Source organism: Sprattus sprattus (genome assembly GCF_963457725.1).
Source record: "Sprattus sprattus genome assembly, chromosome: 5".
NCBI classification, from domain to species: domain Eukaryota; kingdom Metazoa; phylum Chordata; class Actinopteri; order Clupeiformes; family Clupeidae; genus Sprattus; species Sprattus sprattus.
In genome coordinates this window covers 3,833,520-3,855,602 of record NC_137924.1, presented here as the reverse complement: position 1 = coordinate 3,855,602, position 22,083 = coordinate 3,833,520, and the positions used below count along the sequence as shown (strand labels likewise).

General features: G+C 41.9%; 1 protein-coding gene across 1 annotated transcript; it reads left to right on the top strand.

The window, feature by feature from the left end:
* Positions 1-2,431: 2,431 nt before the first annotated feature.
* On the top strand, positions 2,432-17,940 carry LOC308365595 (GTPase IMAP family member 8-like; the record flags this gene model as incomplete). Its single annotated transcript, XM_080839061.1, has 7 exons — positions 2,432-2,714; positions 7,182-7,288; positions 7,499-7,658; positions 8,206-8,916; positions 9,218-9,828; positions 16,266-16,961; positions 17,539-17,940. The coding sequence occupies 7 exons, from the start codon at positions 2,432-2,434 to the stop codon at positions 17,938-17,940; spliced, it is 2,970 nt and encodes a 989-aa protein (XP_080695187.1).
* Between the last annotated feature and the right edge of the window lie 4,143 nt (positions 17,941-22,083).

Sequence of the window (22,083 nt, the reverse complement as noted above, 5' to 3'; positions counted from 1 at the left end):
ATTATATTAAACAGGAAATCACTATCACCCTTACCCTGAATTAAAATAGAAGATAGAGTTCAACACAAGAGTATTAAACACTTAACACAGTAGCACATTAATTTCCCCTCATCATATCAAAACATATCTCACTACATTACATGGATATTTACAAGTGTAATGGTGATTCAACCTGCATAATGTTGCTTCATGTTATCCTTACATCCACTGCAATTGAAATAATACTGGATGATATGGTATAATAAAAATAATATATTATTTTATAATATGGTCACTTTCAACACAGCTGCTAATTTCCACTTCTGTTCAACAGAGACCTCAGTGTCCTATTCTGTAGTAGGTCTATCATAGATTCAAAAACAGTGACTTTTATGGCTTTGTCCAGCACTCTGCTTGTCTCCTTTTCTACAGCTCTCCTAGTCGTTATGTATGTCCACTTAACCCAAAGACATGTTTCAAACGCCTCAACTCTCGTCAGGAATCATCATTATTATTATTTTATCAGAAACATGTCAACTTCAAGACTTTAAGATGTGCACCACAAGGAAAGCAGAGGAATGTGTGTGTGTGTGTGTGTGTGTGTGTGTGTGTGTGTGTGTGTGTGTGTGTGTGTGTGTTTGTGTCTCTGTGTGTGTGTGTGTGTGTGTGTGTGTGTGTGTGTGTTTCTGTGTGTGTGTGTGTGTGTGTGTGTGTGTGTGTGTGTGTGTGTGTGTGCGTACGTGCGTGCGTGTGTGTGTGCGTGTGTGTGTGTGTCAGTGTGTGTCAGTGTGTGTGTGTGTGTGTGTGTACGTGTGTGTGTGTGTGTGTGTGTGTGAGCGTGAGCGTGTGTGTGTGTGTGTGTGTGTGTGTGTGTGAGTGAGTGTGTGTTTTTGTGTGTGTGTCAGTGAGTGTGTGTGTGTGTGTGTGTGTGTGTGTGTGTGTGTGTGTGTGTGTGTGTGTGTGTGTGTGAGTGTGTGTGTGTGTGTCAGTGTGTGTGTGGTGTGTGGGTGCGTGCGTTGGGAGGTTGTGTGCGTTGGGAGGGTGATCATGATCATGCCATCTGTAAATCAGTAATCTTTTTACATGACTGTTATTGCACACATTTGCTCAAACAAGGAGTCTCTGTTATATTTAACTCTACATACAAATCACACACACACACAAACACACACACACACACACGATGCTGAAGATGAATAGAAGTCACATTAGATTGAAACAATATTAATAATAGTAATAATAATAATAGATTTATTCCAGAGAGCAAAGCAGAAGATGGCCTTGTAGTTTTGCAGACAGGAAGGTTTATCATTTTGAATGTCAGAAATGCTGCTTCACTCTTTGACAACAAGTTCATGTCGGAACCAAAAATCCTCTCTATGTGAGGTTTGGGGTTAAAGTCTGCTACCTGAGCAGGGTAACTCCTCCTCATTCTGCAAGGATGTGACTTTAAAGACAGCATTTCTCAGCCCACTGAAAGTTTCTCAATGCAATAAGTCACACATTTACTTTCGGGGAGTAAAGCAGCTATGCTATTATCTGTCTGCATGCCATTGAGACTGAGCATGTTGATTTGAGATTGATAATGCGCTGTCTTAGAGACTGAACATATTGATTTGTAATTGATAATGTGCTGTCTTAAAGTCTGAACATATGCCTCATTATATCATTATATCTTTATATTAAATAGGATATCAGTCTCACCCTTAACTGAAAGGAAATTAGACGGATGGTGAATCAGACGAATGTCTCAAAGTTACCCTGATTTGAAATAGAAGATAGAGTTCAACACAAGAGTATTAACATACTTTACACAGTTGAACATTCAGAAATCAAAGCAAACTTATCTCACTTAATTACATATTTAGATATTTTTCACAATATTCAAGATTAATCTGGCAATGTGTTGAAATGTCATAGCGAATTTATGAAAAAAATAAAAAGTCAATGGTGAACTGAGCAACATAGGCTCATGTCGCAGACCCCCTGCAATGCCGTTGCGGACCAGCAGGGGACCACGGACCCCCGGTTGAAATCCCCTAGGTTAAAGGAATGCAGACTAAGAGGGAAAACCTTTAACTGCCAAAACAGTCATAATAAGCCATTTTATAATTCAACACAACAAGTCCCCTGCCTTTAGAGGAGGTGCAAGGACCACCACCGATACTTGAAGCCGTCAGATAGCGTAGTTGACACTCCCCAGAAGCACTCAACTCAAATGGCCATGGTTTATCACTCTTCCCATGACTGCTTACATTAAAAGCTATTGTCGCCAACAAACCTACTGATAATTAACATTGTAAACAGTAATTGTTGTTTCAATAAACATTGACCTAGTTCTCTTCTAGGCATGGTCATCTCCTGGGCTTTACGTTTTCTAGGCATGGTCATCCATCTCCAGGCGCCATTCCTCCCTTCCTCTAGGGGGAGCTGGGCTTTACGTCTTCTAGGCATGGTCATCTCCAGGCGCCATTCCTCCTTTCCTCTAGGGGGAGCTGATTCACAAGAGACACCCGGTGAGGGTCTCAGGATGTCTCAGGAGGGTCCCAATGCAGTCGCTGGCCTGCCCCCACCCAGGCATGGACTTGCTGGCGATCGATCAAATCTTCCATCGTCATCGTCATCGTCCATCGTCACTGTCAGCTGTCACTGGAGTCTGAAGGCTGTCACTGGAGTCTGGAGTCTGTCACTTGAGTCTGGATGCTGTCACTGGGGTCTGGACAGTGGTGGAAGAAGTACTGAAGTTTATTACTTAAGTAAAAGTACAAGTAAACAGGCAAATTAAAGTAAAAGTAAAAGTAAAAGTACTACATCAACAATCCTACTTAAGTAAAAAGTAAAAAGTACTCACTTTTAAATTTACTTTAAAAGTAAAAGTAAAAGTACTCACGCAATGGGTTGTCTCAATGTCTAGGCTGTGCATTTTGATAAAGAAATAGCGACTGGTAATAAATGCCTCTACAGATGTCACTACTAGTAATAATTATAAGCAACAACATTTGTTAATTGGAAAGGTTGGTGTACGTATTGGGCCTATTGTCTGTAATACTGTTCACACTCTATCTAACAATTCTGCAGATGACAAGTTATCTACCAGGGATGATTTGCAAAGTTAATACCATTAAGCCAAACCAATAAAGACACAATTTTATATCTTTTAAACTTGTATTTAATTGTAAACGTGTAAAAAAAATGGAAATATGAAACATGAAAAATAAATGGAGTTGTTAAACTGGTCAATGCAGAGTTTTATGCTCTATTGATTGCAGAAAAGGGGGGAAAAAAACATATTGAGTAACCCAAGACTAGGCATTACGTTTGCATCCCAGGCAATAACCAGTCAATACAAAAGGCAAATCTTCACGTTAGCTTGACATTGCTAAACTACCAGCTTTATCTTACCACTACGTTAAATAAATAATCAAGGTACAATCGTGTTATTTTGATGCTATTGCTGTATGTCAACATGTATGTTTGCTAGATAACAGTATAAAATCATGTCAGTAACCGCATACGATATGCAAAAGTCATAGACATTAACTTAGCATAGCAAGAACTCCGCATAATTTGACCTGTTTCTCCAAATTTGAAGGCGATTTTTTTTTAGGTATACAGGAAACGCACTGAAACCTCCACGGGTTATTCTTGGGGCCTCTGAACTTGAACATGTCCTCAGATGAGGCTGACTCTGAATCCATGCTGAAAAGTTGTTTGTTAGTCAGGCTGTTTGTCGAATGTTTAAGCAAAACAGGCAAAGCTACCATAGTGCTGCTGCTGCTGCCAAATACACACTCTGCTGTCGTTGGAGATGATAGAGCCACCTGATTGGCTGAAACGTCCTAAAGCAACGCAATCCATATTTTTGTGTAGGCAACATTTTGGCGAAACTGTGTTCATAAAATGTAACGAATAACGACACATATTGTAGAAATGTAGCGGAGTAAAAGTATAGATAATAGCTGCAAAATGTAACGAAGTAAAAGTAAAAAGTATGCACTATTATTTTTACTTAAGTAAAGTACAGATACGTAAAAATGTAACGAAGTACAGTAACGAAGTAAAAATACTTCGTTACATTCCACCACTGGGTCTGGATGCTGTCACTGGGGTCTGGATGCTGATATGGAGTCTGGAGGCAGTCAGTTGGGGAGAGTGATGAGAATGTGATTGCATGTGTGTCTGTGCCTAGTGTTAGATATCAGTCTATTTAACGTGATCAAGCTGGCCTCCTGACCTTTTTTGTAATCAACGGGATTTAATCAAGGTATTCAATCAGTGTGATTAAATCAAGGTCAAAGTCCTAATTAGTAATCATCCACTCAACTAGTACCTACCTCTTGACACACCCACTACCTGTAACTTATACTGTATAAAAGAAGTGAACTCATGTTAGTATGTTGAAAGAACCGTTCGTGCAACATGCGATCGGATTGTCCTGTGACGCTGAAATAATCCTATTTCTACTGTTGGACACTTTCCCGAGTTTTCCTGTTTATCTACAAACCTGACCTTGGATCCAGGACTGAGACAGACTCTTTCACTAGCTCATCAGACTGGTCATGTCATTAGCCAGAGTTTGGCAATGAGTGTCCATCTTTTCATGGCACAGTAGCCTACAGAAGTAGACCACAGCGATAGGCAGAGCACAGGTTTGTCTTCTAACATGGCGATGACCCAGTGGTGTAATATCTATTAGATCTGTAGAACATCCACTTACAAGTAATTAAAAGTGTTGATGCTGCATAGGTCAGATACTATTGTAAGAACTGAAAATGGGTGTGGTCCTGAATGTTGTTGGACTGCATTTCCCAGATTGCTTTGTGGGGGAGTCGGGTGGTGAAAAAATGAAAAAGCAGGGAAGAAGGAGAGTGGGGTGAAGAGTGTTCTGGGCGCAGGTCAACTATTTTAGTTCAAAGTTGTAAACTCTTTTTTCTACACCACTTACCCCTCCTGAGGATTCCAAGATGTTCACTACTTTTATAAACGTGGGCAACCCAGGAGGCAAAATGCAGAAGAAAGGATGATAGAGAAATGTAATGATTGTGTGTGTGTGTGTGTGTGTGTGTGTGTGTGTGTGTGTGTGTGTGTGTGTGTGTGTGTGTGTCTAAAAACACACTCCATACTGTTGGTTATGTGTGTGTGTGTGTGTGTGTGTTTGTGATAATGTAATGAGGACATTGTTATTGTATTTGAATCTACTTGCTTATCCTGTTTGCTGAGGCCTACTCTCTTGCTGAGGCAAAACACCTGTTTTTGTTGTAAAAAGTTGCCAGTTCGTGACACGTGTCCAAAAAGTTGCGTAAAGTCGAAGTTGTCAAAAAATATGTTAAATCAAGTGAGAACGTTTCTAAATCACTCCTTCCTTTTGTTATGTCCCAGCCCTTCACTCTGGGCTCAGGCAAAAGTGAAAAATACAATACATAACAATGTTGTGTAGAAAAATACATTTATTCAAAAAACATATACTATTTAAGACCAACTGGTAACCAACCAACATACATGTGGTATAAAATCCAGCAGATTGCAAGGAGTAAAAATGAAAACCTTGTAAGACACATAATATAGAGACACATTAGAGGATATAAACACACATACTTTTAAAAATGACCTCCTCTGTGCTGCTCCTCTGAGTTCATGACACTGAGGAGAGACATGCTGAGCTCATGACACTGAGGAGAGACATGCTGAGTTCATGACACTGAGGAGAGACATGCTGAGTTCATGACACTGAGGAGAGACATGCTGAGTTCATGACACTGAGGAGAGACATGCTGAGCTCATGACACTGAGGAGAGACATGCTGAGTTCATGACACTGAGGAGAGACATGCTGAGCTCATGACACTGAGGAGAGACATGCTGAGTTCATGACACTGAGGAGAGACATGCTGAGTTCATGACACTGAGGAGACACATGCTGAGCTCATGACCCTTCTGTATTTATCTATGTATTTGTGCATCCACATTGAACAGCCACAAGAGGGCCCTAGGACTCCAGTTACACCCTACATTTACTATCAAGACACACAAGTCACATGACAAATCTCTCAGTACATTTAGCACAAGATGTTAAACAGGACAGTGTCATGTACTTACAATCCCATAATGTACAGATGCAACAAACACAACTGTTTCATCCTTACTAACTAAGTTTGCAAAGATGAATAAATGGTTTCAGTTATTGCCTTTGCTGATTGCAGACTGCCTGTAAAACTTGTGGTTATTTAAACAATCCCTGGTTGCCTGGTAACCCTGTACCATTCAGCACTGTGATGGTGGCAGGATGTGCAGGTCTAAAGGGACTTCATATGAGCCCAGTACATGTGCCCACTTCATGCTGTTGAGTCCAATGGCACAGGTGTCAGTGTGGAGGGAGGTGCCATGGCACAGGTGTCAGTGTGGAGGAGGTGCTGTTGAGTCTCATGGCACAGGTGTCAGTGTGGAGGGAGGTGCTGTTGAGTCCCATGGCACAGGTATCAGTGTGGAGGGAGGTGCTGTTGAGTCCCATGGCACAGGTGTCAGTGTGGAGGAGGTGCTGTTGAGTCCCATGGCACAGGTGTCAGTGTGGAGGAGGTGCTGAAAGGCCTCCCTGGTGGATCACAGGATCACAAGCCTCACCCACATGAACACAGCAACTCTGGCAGCAGTGAATACACAAATGCCTGATTGAATCTTTCCCATCTGTGTGGTTGTGAAATAACCCTGTTGATGGAAACTCAGTGTATGCAACATCAACACTCATAAACAGGCTTTTAGAAGCGCCAATGGTGCCAGAAGTTCATCACTGTTTATTTTGATGAGAAACACATAGGGGCTAACCAATCAGAGGAGAGGACACGTAGCTGTCCTCTTAACCAGTGAGACCAGTTTCTTTGCTGCCTCTATTTTCCGCAGACGCCACAGGATCAGGTCAAGAAACTATTTTTCATGAAAGAAATTCATAATATTTTGTGCTTGATTTTTGTTTTGATTCAGAGGACATGGCAGCTCCTACACTCAGTCCCAGTGAGTAATGCATTAAGTTGTTTTATCTCAGTTACAATTCAGCAAAAGATCTTCGGTTTTAAGACCCAGCAGTCATATTTTTGTGTGAGCTTAGAAGTTTCTTAAAAAATCTTATGTTTCAAGTCCCTGCAGCCATTTTCATGCGAGCTTAAAAGTTTCTTAAGCTTTTGCAATTATTTTATGCTTTGTTTCTTCAAGGCGTCACTCATGATCTCAAAGAGTTGAGGATTTTGCTGCTGGGATACAGAAGAGCTGGGAAGAGTTCATCAGGAAACACTATCCTGGGCAGAGAGGAGTTTAATACTGTAGGGAGAACAGCTCGGTGTGTGAAGAGACAGGGACAAGTAGAAGGGAGGCAGGTCACTGTGGTGGAGGCTCCAGGATGGTGGAAAAATTATCAAAAAGAAGACACTCCTCAACTAAGTCAAATTGAGATTAAGTTCAGTGTGTCTCTGTGTCCTCCTGGACCCGACGCTCTGCTGCTGGTCATACGTGTGGATAAACCACTCACACAGACAGAGAAAAGATCAGTGCAGAAACACCTGGAGCTTCTCAGTGAGAACGTGTGGAGTCACACTATAGTGCTGTTCACCTGTGGAGACTGGCTGGGAGATACACCCATTGAGCAGCACATTGAGAGTGAAGGAGAGAGTCTGCAGTGGCTGGTAAAGAAATGTGGGAACAGATATCATGTCCTCAACAATCAGAAGAGAGAAGATCACATGCAGGTCACACAGCTGATGGAGAAGATAGAAGAGATGCTGGCAGGAAACGGAGGACAACATTATGCAATGGAGAGAGAGAGAAGAGAAATATTAGAGGAGAAAAGGAGGAGAGATGAAGAGAGAGTGAAAGAGAGGATGATGAAGGTGAAGATAGAAAGAGAGTCTCTCAGATCACAGATGGGTGAGTTAAGAATATCATATTCATCAACTTCCTTTTTGTTGCTCATCTCCAATGGATTCTACATTAGCTTTCTTTACACAGTTACAAACATTTAGCACAGCAGATGGGAGACACATAATCAGTGCATTTATTCGTACTGATAAACACATTGACTAAGTTGAAAAGTGTCAATTTTCATACATTACCATAAATACATTATTTACTATGTGGATTAAGTATGCATTTGACATCATGTTGCCTCTATAGCTGACTGTGATTATAAGTTGTTCAGAAGAACTATAACCTGCACTGACTGACTTGTGCTTCTTCATGTCAGGTGATTCTCTTCATCTGTCAGAGTTGAGGATTGTGCTAGTGGGATACGTAGAGGGTGGGAAGAGTTCATCAGGAAACACCATCCTGGGCAGAGAAGAGTTTGATACTGTAGGGAGAACAGCTCAGTGTGTGAAGAGACAGGGACAAGTAGCAGGGAGGCAGGTCACTGTGGTGGAGGCTCCAGGATGGTGGAGGAATCATACGTTAGAGGAAACTCCTGAGCTGACAAAAAATGAGATTGAGCTCAGTGTGTGTCTGTGTTCTACTGGACCCCACGCTCTGCTGCTGGTCATACGTGTGGATACTTCATTAACAGAGACAAGGACAAAATTAGTGCAGAAACACCTGGAACTTCTCAGTGAGAGAGTGTGGAGTCACACTATAGTGCTGTTCACCTGTGGAGACTGGCTGGGAGACACACCCATTGAGCAGCACATTGAGAGTGAAGGAGAGAGTCTGCATTGGCTGGTAGAGAAATGTGGGAACAGATATCATGTCCTCAACAATCACAAGAGAGAAGATCACATGCAGGTTACACAGCTGATGGAGAAGATAGAAGAGATGGTGGCAGGAAACAGAGGACAACATTATGAGATGGAGAGACCGAAAAAAAGAGAAATATTGGAGGAGAAGAGGAGGAGAGATGAAGAGAGAGTGAAAGAGAGGATGATGAAGGTGAAGATAGAGAGAGAGTCTCTTAGATCACTGATGGGTGAGTTCATTATCTCATTTCAACATATTCCCTTTTGTTTCTCGTCTCCAATGGATTGTACATTAGCTTTCTTTGTACAGTTATAGACATTTAGCAGATAGGAGACACATGATCAGTGCATTTATTGCTACTGATAAACACATTCACTAAATTGACAAGTGCCATTTGTCATAAAGTCCCTAAAACATAATGTACTATGTGGGTCAGGTATACATTTGTCAGCCTCTATAGCTGACTGTGATTAAATGTCATTCAGAATAACTATAACCTGCAGTTACTGACTTGTACTTCTTCATGTCAGGTGATTCTCTTCATCTGTCAGAGTTGATGATTGTGCTGCTGGGATCTAGAAGGGCTGGGAAGAGTTCATCAGGAAACACCATCCTGGGCAGAGAGGAGTTTGATACTGTAGGGAGAACAGCTCAGTGTGTGAAGAGACAGGGACAAGTAGCAGGGAGGCAGGTCACTGTGGTGGAGGCTCCAGGATGGTGGAGGAATCATACGGTAGAGGAAACTCCTAAACTGACTAAAAATGAGATTGAGCTCAGTGTGTCTCTGTGTCCTCCTGGACCCCACGCTCTGCTGTTGATCGTACGTGTGGATGAAACATTCACTGAGACAGAGCTAAGATCAGTACAGAAACAACTGGACCATCTTGGTGAGAGAATGTGGAGTCACACTATAGTGCTGTTCACCTGGGGAGACTGGCTGGAAGACACACCCATTGAGCAGCACATTGAGAGTGAAGGAGAGAGTCTGCAGTGGCTGGTAGAGAAATGTGGGAACAGATATCACGTCCTCAACAATCAGAAGAGAGAAGATCCAATGCAGGTTACACAGCTGATGGAGAAGATAGAAGAGATGGTGGCAGTGGTGGCAGGAAACAGAGGACACCATTATGAAATGGAGAGACAGAGAAGAGAAATACTGGAGAAGAGGAGGATAGAAGAAGAGAGAGTGAAAGAGATGATGGTGAGAGGACATCATAACAAGAGTGGTGAGTAACTCAGACAGTCAACCATAATCTCAGGAAACTTGTTTGCAAAGACCCCAGTGTAGGCCAACATGATCTTCTACCCCTGAGGGCCTCATTCAGCTCTATATGAAACCCCAGTGTGGGGCAACATGATCTTCTACCCCTGAGGGCCTCATTCAGCTCTATATGAAACCCCAGTGTGGGCCAACATGATCTTCTACCCCTGAAGGGCTCATCAAGCTACAGTATATGAATCCGAACCACATAGTCATATCAACCTCTTCAAATACAACTTAATTAGTTTTGTAATGGCAGGACACATTTGTGTTAACATGTATATAACTTGTTTGATTTTTTTTCTTCTCCCTGTCAGTAACTGCAGACTCCCTCTCTGAACGCTGGTCTTTCATCAGATCTGCATTCGGCTCGTTGAGATCACAGACAGGACCAGAGGAACGACTGACACCTCATTTAAAGAAAGCAAGCAGTCTTAATCTTATTCCACCCAACGGTAAGCAAACAGTTCAGATAAATCTTCTAAGCGGTTCATCCAAAGAAGGTAAACAGTTAATTTGTAAACAGTTGTTAAGGTTATTTCTAGGTCAGTAATTTACTGGGCATTTATTTGACTTATTCTGATGTGGCTGGACAGATTACATGGCATGGTGTGTACAGATATTTTTGTTTGTCAGTTACAGTTTTATGTTGTATCGATTTTGAACATGTCCATGCTCAATCACTAAATGCATTGGTGCGGCATAATCATAAAGTTTGCTGGGTCAACCAAATCGAACTTTTTCAGGCACCTGAGGACACACCCAGATGAACCAGTCACCCGGCAATGTGGAAGTTAAAGTAACACTATGTAGTTTCTGGAGCCGCCAGGTAGGGGCTACTTTCTGCTGGACTATTCAGTAACTTATTTGCTGTCTTGCTTTGTCTTGTGTTGCACTTGCTTGATGTTTGACTGTATTAGGAAAGTTGTTGGCAAGCTAGCCAACATAGCTATCACAATTACATTACTATGAAGCCTATGCAAGAGCACTTATTACTAGCGTCAATGTCCAAGCGTGTTTTAACAAGCTTGCTAACATTGCTAACAGGGGCGGAGTGGCCATCGGGAGCACCAGGATATTTCCCGGTCGGCCAGGCGGCCAATAAACTCACGAGAATCAGCCTGCAGACCGGCCTTCGCTCAAGTTCATGAGCGGCCCGTCGAGTTGACATGTACTTCAAATCATGGTCCCGTGAAAATCTCCAAGTTCTCCGAGAGTTGTACGGCAAAGCAGTCCAACCAGTATTTATAGCACTGTTTGTCTCTGTACATCTCACTTATGGTGTTTGTCAAACTCACTCCCATTAATCCAACCTTCTGATTTTTGTTAGCCTCCTATATTGATGTAATTATTTTTATTCAGACGCTGCATTACTTTCATGACCACAAATATAAATTGTACAGCGATTTGATTAGTTTTTTTGTTGAATGTAGAATGGTCGGAGCAAAGCCTCATGGGAAATGCGTATCGTTCTACCTTTATCAAGTGAACGTAGGGAGATATATTAGCGGCTATCAGGGAGAGAGAGCAGGTGAAGAGGACCTGATGGAGGGACATAAGAGAAAGGAGAAAGGAGGGGTCGAAAAGGCCACACTGAAAAAGAGACGGATGCTGGAGGAGAGTGCATCAAAATGTACAAGAATTACGGATTTATTCAACCAGCCATCAACTAGTGATGCGAGTGAGTTGACAGGACACATTGTTGCAAATTAGCATAACATTTGAGCTAATACGGGACGCGATTTGTTCCGTATTTCCACAAATGTACATATACAAGTCCATACTTTTTTGTTTGTGTAGTAGATATATGGGAGGTGGAGGGGATGGGTTGGGCCAGTTGCGGGCTTGTTGTGGGCCGGTGGTGGGCCGGTGCAGTGAGAATTTTCCCGTGGATTTTTGTATCCCACTCCGCACCTGATTGCTAATGAGATGTCTTGCTAGCGGCTCAACTTAGCGAAACCTCTTGAAATGTGCTTACTTTGTTTATGACAAACTAGCGAGTCAACAACTTCCCTAACAGAGACAATATCAATGCAAGTACAACACAAGACAAAGCATGACAGCACATACTGTAAGTAACTGAATAGTCCAGCAGAATAGTCCAGCAACAAGTAGCCCTCTACCTGGCTGCTCCAGAAACTCCATAGTGTTACTACACTAACGCCTATGGATGGTTAACAAACATATTCAGCTCAGCATCAGCTGTCTAATGTTAGCTTGCTACTAACATTGTAACTTGAGGTTGACTTGATTAGATTGGCGTTCATAACAAATTATTTTTTTATCAAAAAGAACTGCTTACAATTCGCTGTCCCAAAACTCATGAGGTCTGTATTAGCGCCATTGGGCCAGAAACAAAAAAACACATTTCTTAAACCAATACAGTACATACACTGTCAAAATATCTCTAAATATTTGTCGAAGAGGAGGGAGTGTGTGCTTTTCACATTTGTTTAGCAAAAGACTGTGTACAATATAAAACATTTAGATTAAAATGATTTCAATTGTATTTATATAGCACTAGAACAATACAATTGTCTCAAGGCACTTGACAGAGCTTTATTTCAAAACCTTAATTATTAATCATCATGCATCATACTCTATGACTGTATTTTGACACTAGATGTTGGCAGGTATGTGGATCTGCAAATGAAAAACACAGAATTCAGAGGACTCAAGATGTTTACACAGCACTGTATGCAGAACATTGTGTTCTGTTATCCTCTTGTGTTATCTTTATTATTGATCTGTTTAAGTTTCATCATGATCAGTCTTCTTCACTGACATTTGTTCTTTTTCTTAGTGAGTGGAGAATCCAGTGGAGACTCTGACCACTGGTCTTTCACCAGCTCTGCATACAGCTCCTTCAGATCACAGACAGGATATGACATCAGCCCTCTCCGTGGATCAATTGGGTCTACAGCTTCTTCCCAAAGTTCCGGAATTGGATCTTTGAGTTCTAGAGCTAGTTCTGATCGGAGCTCATTCTCCAGAAGATTTAAATCCCTAAACCTGTCTAAAGCAAAGAAGGCCCATGGAGACCTTCTTGAGGCACAGGAGGAATCAGACAAAGGCAACAAGAATTAGAAGAAGAGATCAAAGAAGGAAAAATATTATTCTGACATGCTGTTAACCTGTAAAAGACTTCCATCCTACTTTTCAGTGAGCCTCTTGTTCATACAAAATGTTATGTGCTTTCTGACATACAGTGCCTGTTTTATCTACCTAAAAGTTTATGATCAAAATTGTTGTGGGATTATTTTCCTATTATATAATGTACGCCAGAATTCCGTACTTTAATGATGTTGGTTTAGGTAGCAGCTAGTAGATAAGTGTTTGTTAGTATATGGAGATGATAGCTGTATGTCTGGCTACTCTAAACGCAGTTTAGTTTAACTATTTTTAATGTTAGTGAGTATGTATGTATGTGAGTACCTGTGTGATACGTGTAAGCTTTCTTGTATTATTATTTGTAGTGAGAGTGAGTATTCTATTCATACCGCGAGGATGCACAATAATGGCATCATAATGTAGACATATTGTAAAGACTTCAACTACATCGTTTCCCCTCTCATCAGTACCAACCACTCAGTACCACCTACTGATCACCAGCCTGCTCACCCATCATCAACTGCCCCTGTCTCTTATCATCAACTGCCCCTGTCTCTCATCATCAACTGCCCCTGTTTTCCATCATCAACTGCCCCTGTCTCCCATCATCAACTGCCCCTGTCTCCCATCATCAACTGCCCCTGTCTCCCATCATCAACTGCCCCTGTCTCTCATCATCAACTGCCCCTGTCTCCCATCATCAACTGCCCCTGTCTCTCATCATCAACTGCCCCTGTCTCTCATCATCAACTGCCCCTCTCTCTCATCATCAACTGCCCCTGTCTCCCATCATCAACTGCCCCTGTCTCTCATCATCAACTGCCCCTCTCTCTCATCATCAACTGCCCCTGTCTCCCATCATCAACTGCCCTTGTCTCTCATCATCAACTGCCCTTGTCTCTCATCATCAACTGCCCCTGTCTCTTATGATCAACTGCCCCTGTCTCTCATCATCAACTGCCCCTGTCTCCTTTCATCAACTGCCCCTGTCTCCCATCATAAACTGCCCCTGTATCCTCTTTAACCCGCCTTCATTTGTTCCCTGTTCATCCCCCTTGAGTTTTGGTGTTCTACTCTTGTGTTGAGGGCAGTTGTCTTGCCATCCGTGAACCTTGTTGAACACATATAAAAGTAATGTGGATAAAATGAAAAGGTTCTTCTTAAGCAGTCACAAAAACAAAAAACACTTTTTATCGGAGTTGAGAAGTAACTTATTTTTTCATCCCTGAGTGAAATATCTCTCTCTCTCTCTCTCTCTCGCTCTCTCTCTCGCTCTCTCTATCTATTTCTCTCTCTCTCTCTCTCTCTCTCTCTCTCTATCTCTCTCTCTATCTCTTTCTATCTGTTTCACACTCTCAGCGTCATGGACACATGAACACACATGACACTTGATAGGTTCTGGAGTCCTGTTGATGTGGGTTACAGTAGCTGAGGGGAAAAGTCCCCCTGATCTCCACACACCGGGACCTCCTCCATGCTGTTGAGTCCCATGGCACAGGTGTCAGTGCGGAGGGAGGTGCTGTTGAGTCCCATGGCACAGGTGTCAGTGTGGGGGGAGGTGCTGTTGAGTCCCATGGCACAGGTGTCAGTGTGGGGGGAGGTGCTGTTGAGTCCCATGGCACAGGTGTCAGTGTGGGGGGAGGTGCTGTTGAGTCCCATGGCACAGGTGTCAGTGTGGGGGGAGGTGCTGTTGAATCCAATGGCACAGGTGTCAGTGTGGGGGGAGGTGCTGTTGAGTCCCATGGCACAGGTGTCAGTGTGGAGGGAGGTGCTGAAAGGCCTCTCTGGTGGAGGAGAGAGTGGAGGTGGTTTGGCAGCAGAAGTCCCACACAGGTGAGTGCTGAGCCAATCAGACAACCCCTCCACAGTCACCTGACATATCAGGATTACAAGCCACACCCACATCAACAACATAACAGGGCAACTATGAAAGTCACGTGACACATCAGAATTACAGTCACGAGTCACAGAAATATTAACTCTCTCAATTCTCATGAATCCTAAACTCAGTAGCTGCTGTGTTGTGGGTGTTATTTAAAATGGCTGCACTGAGTAACTGACCTGAATAACTGAAAGATTAAATCCTTGTTTAATGGAGGGAGACATAAAGGCTATTACAGTATGACTCGATACACACATGGTAGAACGTGACCTGTACAACCAGCAGGTATTAACCAATCAGAGTTGGATATATCAGCTCCTCCCAAACCAGCTCTACCTGTCTGTTCTGTTTTAACTTTCACTCGCACAGAATAGGCGGCTGAGTCAGGTAAGGCAAAACACATCTTAAATCTTTGAGCAGTATTATGTTTAAACAAGTGAACTACTGAAAACAGAAGGTGACTAAACATCTCTGAGGACTGACACAAGTTCCCCAAGTGTGAGCAAAGAGCAGCCTTGTATCTTTCTCTCTTTGCTCTTCGCTCTTTGACTGTGGCAGGAGAAGATTACAAGTCAGAAATAATTACCCAGATAAAGGAGCGGACATGCAGGCTTCTCGGAATCCACTCTAAACAAGACGTAACCTATCATAGCATCTAAAAGCATGTCAAATATTATTTGTGTGTGTGTTGATATGTGTACAGCAAACTGTGTGTGTGACAGAGATCTTGAAGGGTTTGAAGCATTTGTCACACTATTTTTTTTTACTCAGGCAGATGAGAGAAAAACACAAATTCATCAGAGATGTACTTTCAAAGCACACAAACATGATTTCATGTAATCATCTTATTTTGATTGTATTCCTCAATTAACTTAGATATCTGAAATGTTACTTTTTGTTTGGGGTTGTTTTGTGGAGAATTTCGATGTCTGCCAATGTGTCCATCTATCAGTTTTTATCTTCATATTCAATCAAGTAAGTTGTTCTTTTGTTGAAGAACAGAGCCATTGTTAATAACACTAAACTGATATCTGTTGGTCTCACAGACACCTAGAAAGCGTTAAATATTTCAGAGGTAGAGACTTTGGGAAAAACATAACATTGAGTGACTGTCTTCACAGGAGGGAAAGAAAATGTCTGCTCCTACATACAATCCACATCTGGGTGAGAAAATTAGCTAATATTTTAACTTTTTTATTTCCCAGGACACAATATTCATATTTTTTTCTAGGCTTTAATTAGATGTGGATTCATGCTGAATGTCTGAAAATCTTCCGGGAAGAACTAAGAAATGTTTTGACTGAATTGTACTGTTTCTTCTTAGAAAAATGTTGCTGCTGACTTGCTTGTACTTGAAATCCTGACAGGTGATGACGATCTTCATCTATCAGAGTTGAGGATTGTGCTGCTGGGATACAGACATGGTGGGAAGAGATCATCAGGAAACACCCTCCTGGGCAGAGAAGAGTTTGATACTTTAGGGAGAACAGCTCAGTGTGTGAAGAGACAGGGACAAGTAGCAGGGAGGAATGTCACTGTGGTGGAGGCTCCAGGATGGTGGAGGGGTTATAAATTAGAGGAAACTCCTAAACTGACAAAAAATGAGATTGAGCTCAGTGTGTCTCTGTGTCATCCTGGACCCCACGCTCTGCTGCTGGTCATACGTGTGGACACTCCATTCACAAAGACAGAGAGAAGATCAGTGCAGGAACACCTGGAGCTTCTCAGTGAGAGAGTGTGGAGTCACACTATAGTGCTGTTCACCTGTGGAGACTTGCTGGGAGACACACCCATTGAGCAGCATATTGAGAGTGAAGGAGAGAGTCTGCAGTGGCTGGTAGAAAAATGTGGGAACAGATATCATGTCCTCAACAATCAGAAGAGAGAAGATCACATGCAGGTTACACAGCTGATGGAGAAGATAGAAGAGATGGTGGCAGGAAACAGAGGACACCATTATGAGATGGAGGGACAGAGAAGAAAAATATTGGAGCGTAAGAGGAGGACAGTTGAAGAGCGAGTAAAAGAGAGAATGATACAAGTGAAGAGACAGAGAGAGTCTCTCAGATCACAGATGGGTGAGTTAAGAAACTCTTGTTCAAGAACTTCCCTTTTGTTGCTCGTCTCCAATGGATTATACGTAAGCTTTTTTGAAAGAGTTACAGACATTTTATACAGCAGATAGGAGACACATGATCAGTGCATTTATTCATACTGATAAACACAGTGACAACATTGACAAGTGTCATTTTTCATACATGTCCATCAATAAATAATTTTCAATGTGGATTAAGTCTGTATTTTACATTCTGTTGCCTCTATAGCTGACTTTTATTAAAGGCTATTCAGAAGTACTATAACCTGCACTGACTGACTTTTGCTTCTTCATGTCAGGTGATTCTCTTAATCTGTCAGAGTTAAGGATCGTGCTACTGGGAAAAAAAGAGAGTTGGACGAGTTCATCAGGAAACATAATCCTGGGCAGAGAGGAGTTTGATATTGTAGGGAGAACAGCTCAGTGTGTGAAGAGACAGGGACAAGTAGCAGGGAGGCAGGTCACTGTGGTGGAGGCTCCAGGATGGTGTGGTAATTATCAGTTAGAGGAAGCTCATGAACTGACTAAAAATGAGATTGAGCTCAGTGTGACTCTGTGTTCTCCTGGACCCCACACTCTGCTGCTGGTCATACGTGTGGCCAGTTCGTTCACAGAGACAGAGAAAATATCAGTGCAGGAACACTTAGAGCTTCTCAGTGAGAGAGTGTGGAGTCACACTATAGTGCTGTTCACCTATGGACAATGGCTTGGAGACACACCCATTGAGCAGTACATTGAGAGTGAAGGAGAGAATCTGCAATGGCTGGTAGAGAAATGTGGGAACAGATATCATGTCTTCAACAATCAGAAGAAAGAAGATCACATGCAGGTTACACAGCTGATGGAGAAGATAGAAGAGATGGTGGCAGGAAATAATGGACATCATTATGAGATTGGTGAGTAACTCAGACAACCAACCATTAGCACAGTAAACTTGTTTGCCAAGACCCCAGTGTGGGGCAACATGATCTTCCACCCCTGAGGGGCTCATTCAGCTCTATATGAACCCCAGTGTGGGGCAACATGATCTTCTACCCCTGAGGGGCTCATTCAGCTCTATATGAAACCCCAGTGTGGGGCAACATGATCTTCTACCCCTGAGGGGCTCATTCTCACTCTTTATGAAACCAAACCACATAATTATATCAGCCTTTTCAAATACAACCTTATTAGTGTTTTAATTTCACAACACATATGTGCTTACATGTATAATTCATGTTTATTCATTTTAACTTCTGATTATTTCTTGTCCCTGTCAGTGACTGCGGACTCCCTCTCTGACCGCCGGTCTTTCATCAGATCTGCTTTCAGCTCCTTGAGATCACAGACAGGACCAGAGAAACAACTGGCTACTATTTTAAAGAAAGCAAGCAGCTTTAACTTTCTTCCTCCAAACAGTAAGCAAACATTACAGACACAACTTTAAAAATGGTTAAAATGCAGGTGCAGAGTGCAGCAGGGTTTGTTATCTCTTATCTTTGTTACACTGCTGGAGTATGTTGAGACCTCAAACTAAACGGCCACTTCACTCAAGCATCCAACACAATAGAATGGCAAGACAGTTGTAGTGGCCGGCTATGGCCAGGTGTGGCGCACTGTTTATATGATGTTATGTTATACATGAAGAAAGAGTATAATTAAAGTTGTCGAGTTACATCCTGATGGTTTTGTCCTTGAGTACCGAGTATATAGGCACAATACAACAGTTACCTTGATGCTGTGGAATAGGTAGCTGAGTTCTGTCATGTTATTCAACGGTTGCCCCTCGTGCATGCTAGTGAACTGTTCCGTCAAGGTATTTTTTTCTGGTCACCTTACCAGTAAAGTTTGTACTCTGGCTGCCATACCACCGAGCCTGGCTATTTAGTTGAGGTCAGAGTGGAGGTTTTGTACCCTGTAGACCGTGACCGTGCTCTCTCCCTTCACTAGACAGACTCATGCAGGTCAGCTAGCTATAATGTCTCCTCTTAACTAATGGCATTCGACCATCAGACTATCCACTCTCAGCCTTATCGGATCAAATCTATGCACAAGCTGTAGCCACCAGTCTCTCAAACTCAATCTTAAGAAAGGGTAACTATTGTACCAAGTATCTCACACATGTTTGGTTTTAAATAGGAATTATATCTTTTAAGATAGGCTACGAATTTCCAATGCATTGTTGTTAAAATCTGCAGGGTCAAGTTAATGAAATGATAGCTACATTGGACAGTTAACATTGGCGGTAGACTATCTGGCTATTGCCCAGATTAACCTACCCTAGTTTGCTAAGTCTTTATTTAAAACGTAGGCTAATACGGTAGTTCTCATATTTGGCATTTTAACTTTTTTGTTCAGATGGGCAGACATTACGCGAATCCTATGCGGCAGCATTATTCATTGGACCCCGCGACAAACAAATCCAAATGCAACATTGAGGGATGTATGTAGATACCATTGTAGTTTTGTAATATTTGTATTGTCTCTGTTGACAAAAATTCACTGATTGGGCCCTGACGAGGTTTGGCCAAATGCTGTTATGTTTTGCTTGCCCAATAAACAACATAGCATACATTTTCCTTGTCTTAACTCATGTATAATACTTACAAAATGTCGGAATTACAGTTATGCCGCTTACATAATGTAGCCTATAGTGCTTTTTTTATAGCAGGATAGAGACATATAAGATTATTTTAAAGTCCTAATGATCAGCCTACTTATTTGTGTGTCACGCAGCTGACATGGAACGCTATTAACCGGTTCAGGAACTTTATTTTTTTAGTTCTAACCGGTTCAGGAACGTCAATTTTAGGGTTGAAATGAAAACCGGAAATGTTAAAATACTGTTTCTGTTCGGAACGAACTAATTTGGAAAAAAATCTTGATCAAAGTCCTGGTTCAGATATCCTCTTGTATTATCTTTAGTATTGATCTGTTCATGTTTCAACATGATCAGTCTTCTTCACTGACATTTGTCCTGTTTCATAGTGAGTGGAGATTCTGACTCCTGGCCTCCCAGTAGATCTGCACACAGCTCCTTCAGATCACAGACAGGACCAGAGGAACAACTGACACCTCATTTAAAGAAAGCAAGCAGCTATAGTGTTCTTCCACCAAACAGTAAGTAAACATTTCCGACAAACTTTTTAAGTGGTTCATCAAAGAAAAGTAAACAGGTCATTTGTAAACAGAGATTTGTGGGGGTGAGTTCTTTCTAGGTCAGTAATATACTTCTAGGTCAGTATTATACTGGGTTATTCTGATGTGGCTGGACATATTACATGGTATTGTACCTGTGCACAGATATTTATGCTTGTCAGTTTCTCAATTGTAGAATTTCAGATGTATCCTCTTGCGTTATCTTTATCATTGATCTGTACATGTTTCCTTATGATCAGTCTTCTTCACTCACATTTGTCCTGTTTCATAGTGAGTGGAGAATCCAGGGAAGACTCTGACCGCTGGTCTTTCACCAGCTCTGCATACAGCTCCTTCAGATCACAGACAGGATATGACAGCAGCTCTCTCCGTGAATCAGTGAGGTCTACAGCTTCTTCCAAAAGTTCTGGAATTGGATCTTTGAGTTCTAGAGCTGGTTCTATTCGGAGCTCAGATTTCAGAACATTACAATTCCCAAGCCAGTTTAAAGTGAGGAAGGACCATGGAGACCTTCTTGAGGCACGGGAAGAATCAGACAAATAACAAGGTGGAGAAGTTCCTATACTTTTCAGTGAACAGCTTGATCTTAAAAAATGTTGTCTTCTCATACAGTTTGCTAATTACAGTTTGGACAAACAGTACCATGGGGGACCTCCCTTAGGCAGACATGAACCACAATATAAAATAGGGGGATAGTTGATTGAATGAATCCCAAAAGGAGCTGTATGAAAGATGATTGACTAGGTGCCAATCGCCACAGGTTTGTCCGGTTAGATCAGAAAGGATGTTAAAGTTAAAATGATGATGGATGTAACAAAGGTGTTTATTGCACACACACACTCAAGCGTTGAATGGCAGGATGGATATGAAATGACCGATGAGTTGAACCGCTATGATGAACAACGATACAACGATCCGTGTACAGGATTGACATGAATCCGTGGTTTCTACAGAAATGATAAATAATAGACATACAAATAAGATTAATTACATACAACAAGAATACATATAGCATTTATGTGATGCATATTACGGCTGTGATATGAATATGGATCTGTCCCTTTAATACCATCACTATACGTTTTCCCTCTGCTAGCAGGCTAATATCCATTGTGTTTGACGATGCCATGTTAAAGACTGTCTCGTTGTATGTTAATGTGTACAGTGTACGGACAATCAAAGCATCAGAACTTCAGTGCATGGCCATTTCTTGCTCAGCAAGCAGACTCACACAGAACACAATGCAGGACTCGTTACAATGGTGGCGTGCCCCTGATAAAATGATTGACTTTTTGGTTCTGGTCAGCCTAATGGGCCACTTGGACAGTGGTTCAAGGATATACGAAAAGCCTTTCCATTCTGAATCTCATTATTTCTTTCCAAGTGTTTAATTGATTTCTGCGTAAAGCTTTTATGTCTAAATATAAGCATCACTTGTACTCAACAGTTTTAGTATTTGGAGTGTTGATTTTTTAACATGTGTGAATCACTTATTTTTGCTTGTATCTTTTGCATTTTACTTTCCATCCATGTGAAAAACTTATATTAGTTAAATGTGAATTTTAGTAACTAATTTATGAATGGTGATGTGTTTCACACTTTACAATGAGGCTCCTTTTTGCCAGCTATAAATGTTTACTTTATTAACCCCAAGGGAAATTTTAGGACATCCAGTAGCATCAGAGACAACGTCCACAAATCACATCCACATAGGGAGAACACGTTCAAAAGGAGTGGGGTGGTTGCCAGTTTGGTAACGGATACACGAGAGATATCTTGCCCCCCCCCCCCCCCCCCCCCACCCCCCCTATAGGCAAGATATTAAAACTCAAGCACCCTATTTGCCATCGGTGCGCCGGTCTGTGACCTTCTGACCTATGTCATCACATCACTAGCTAACCAAGAAAGC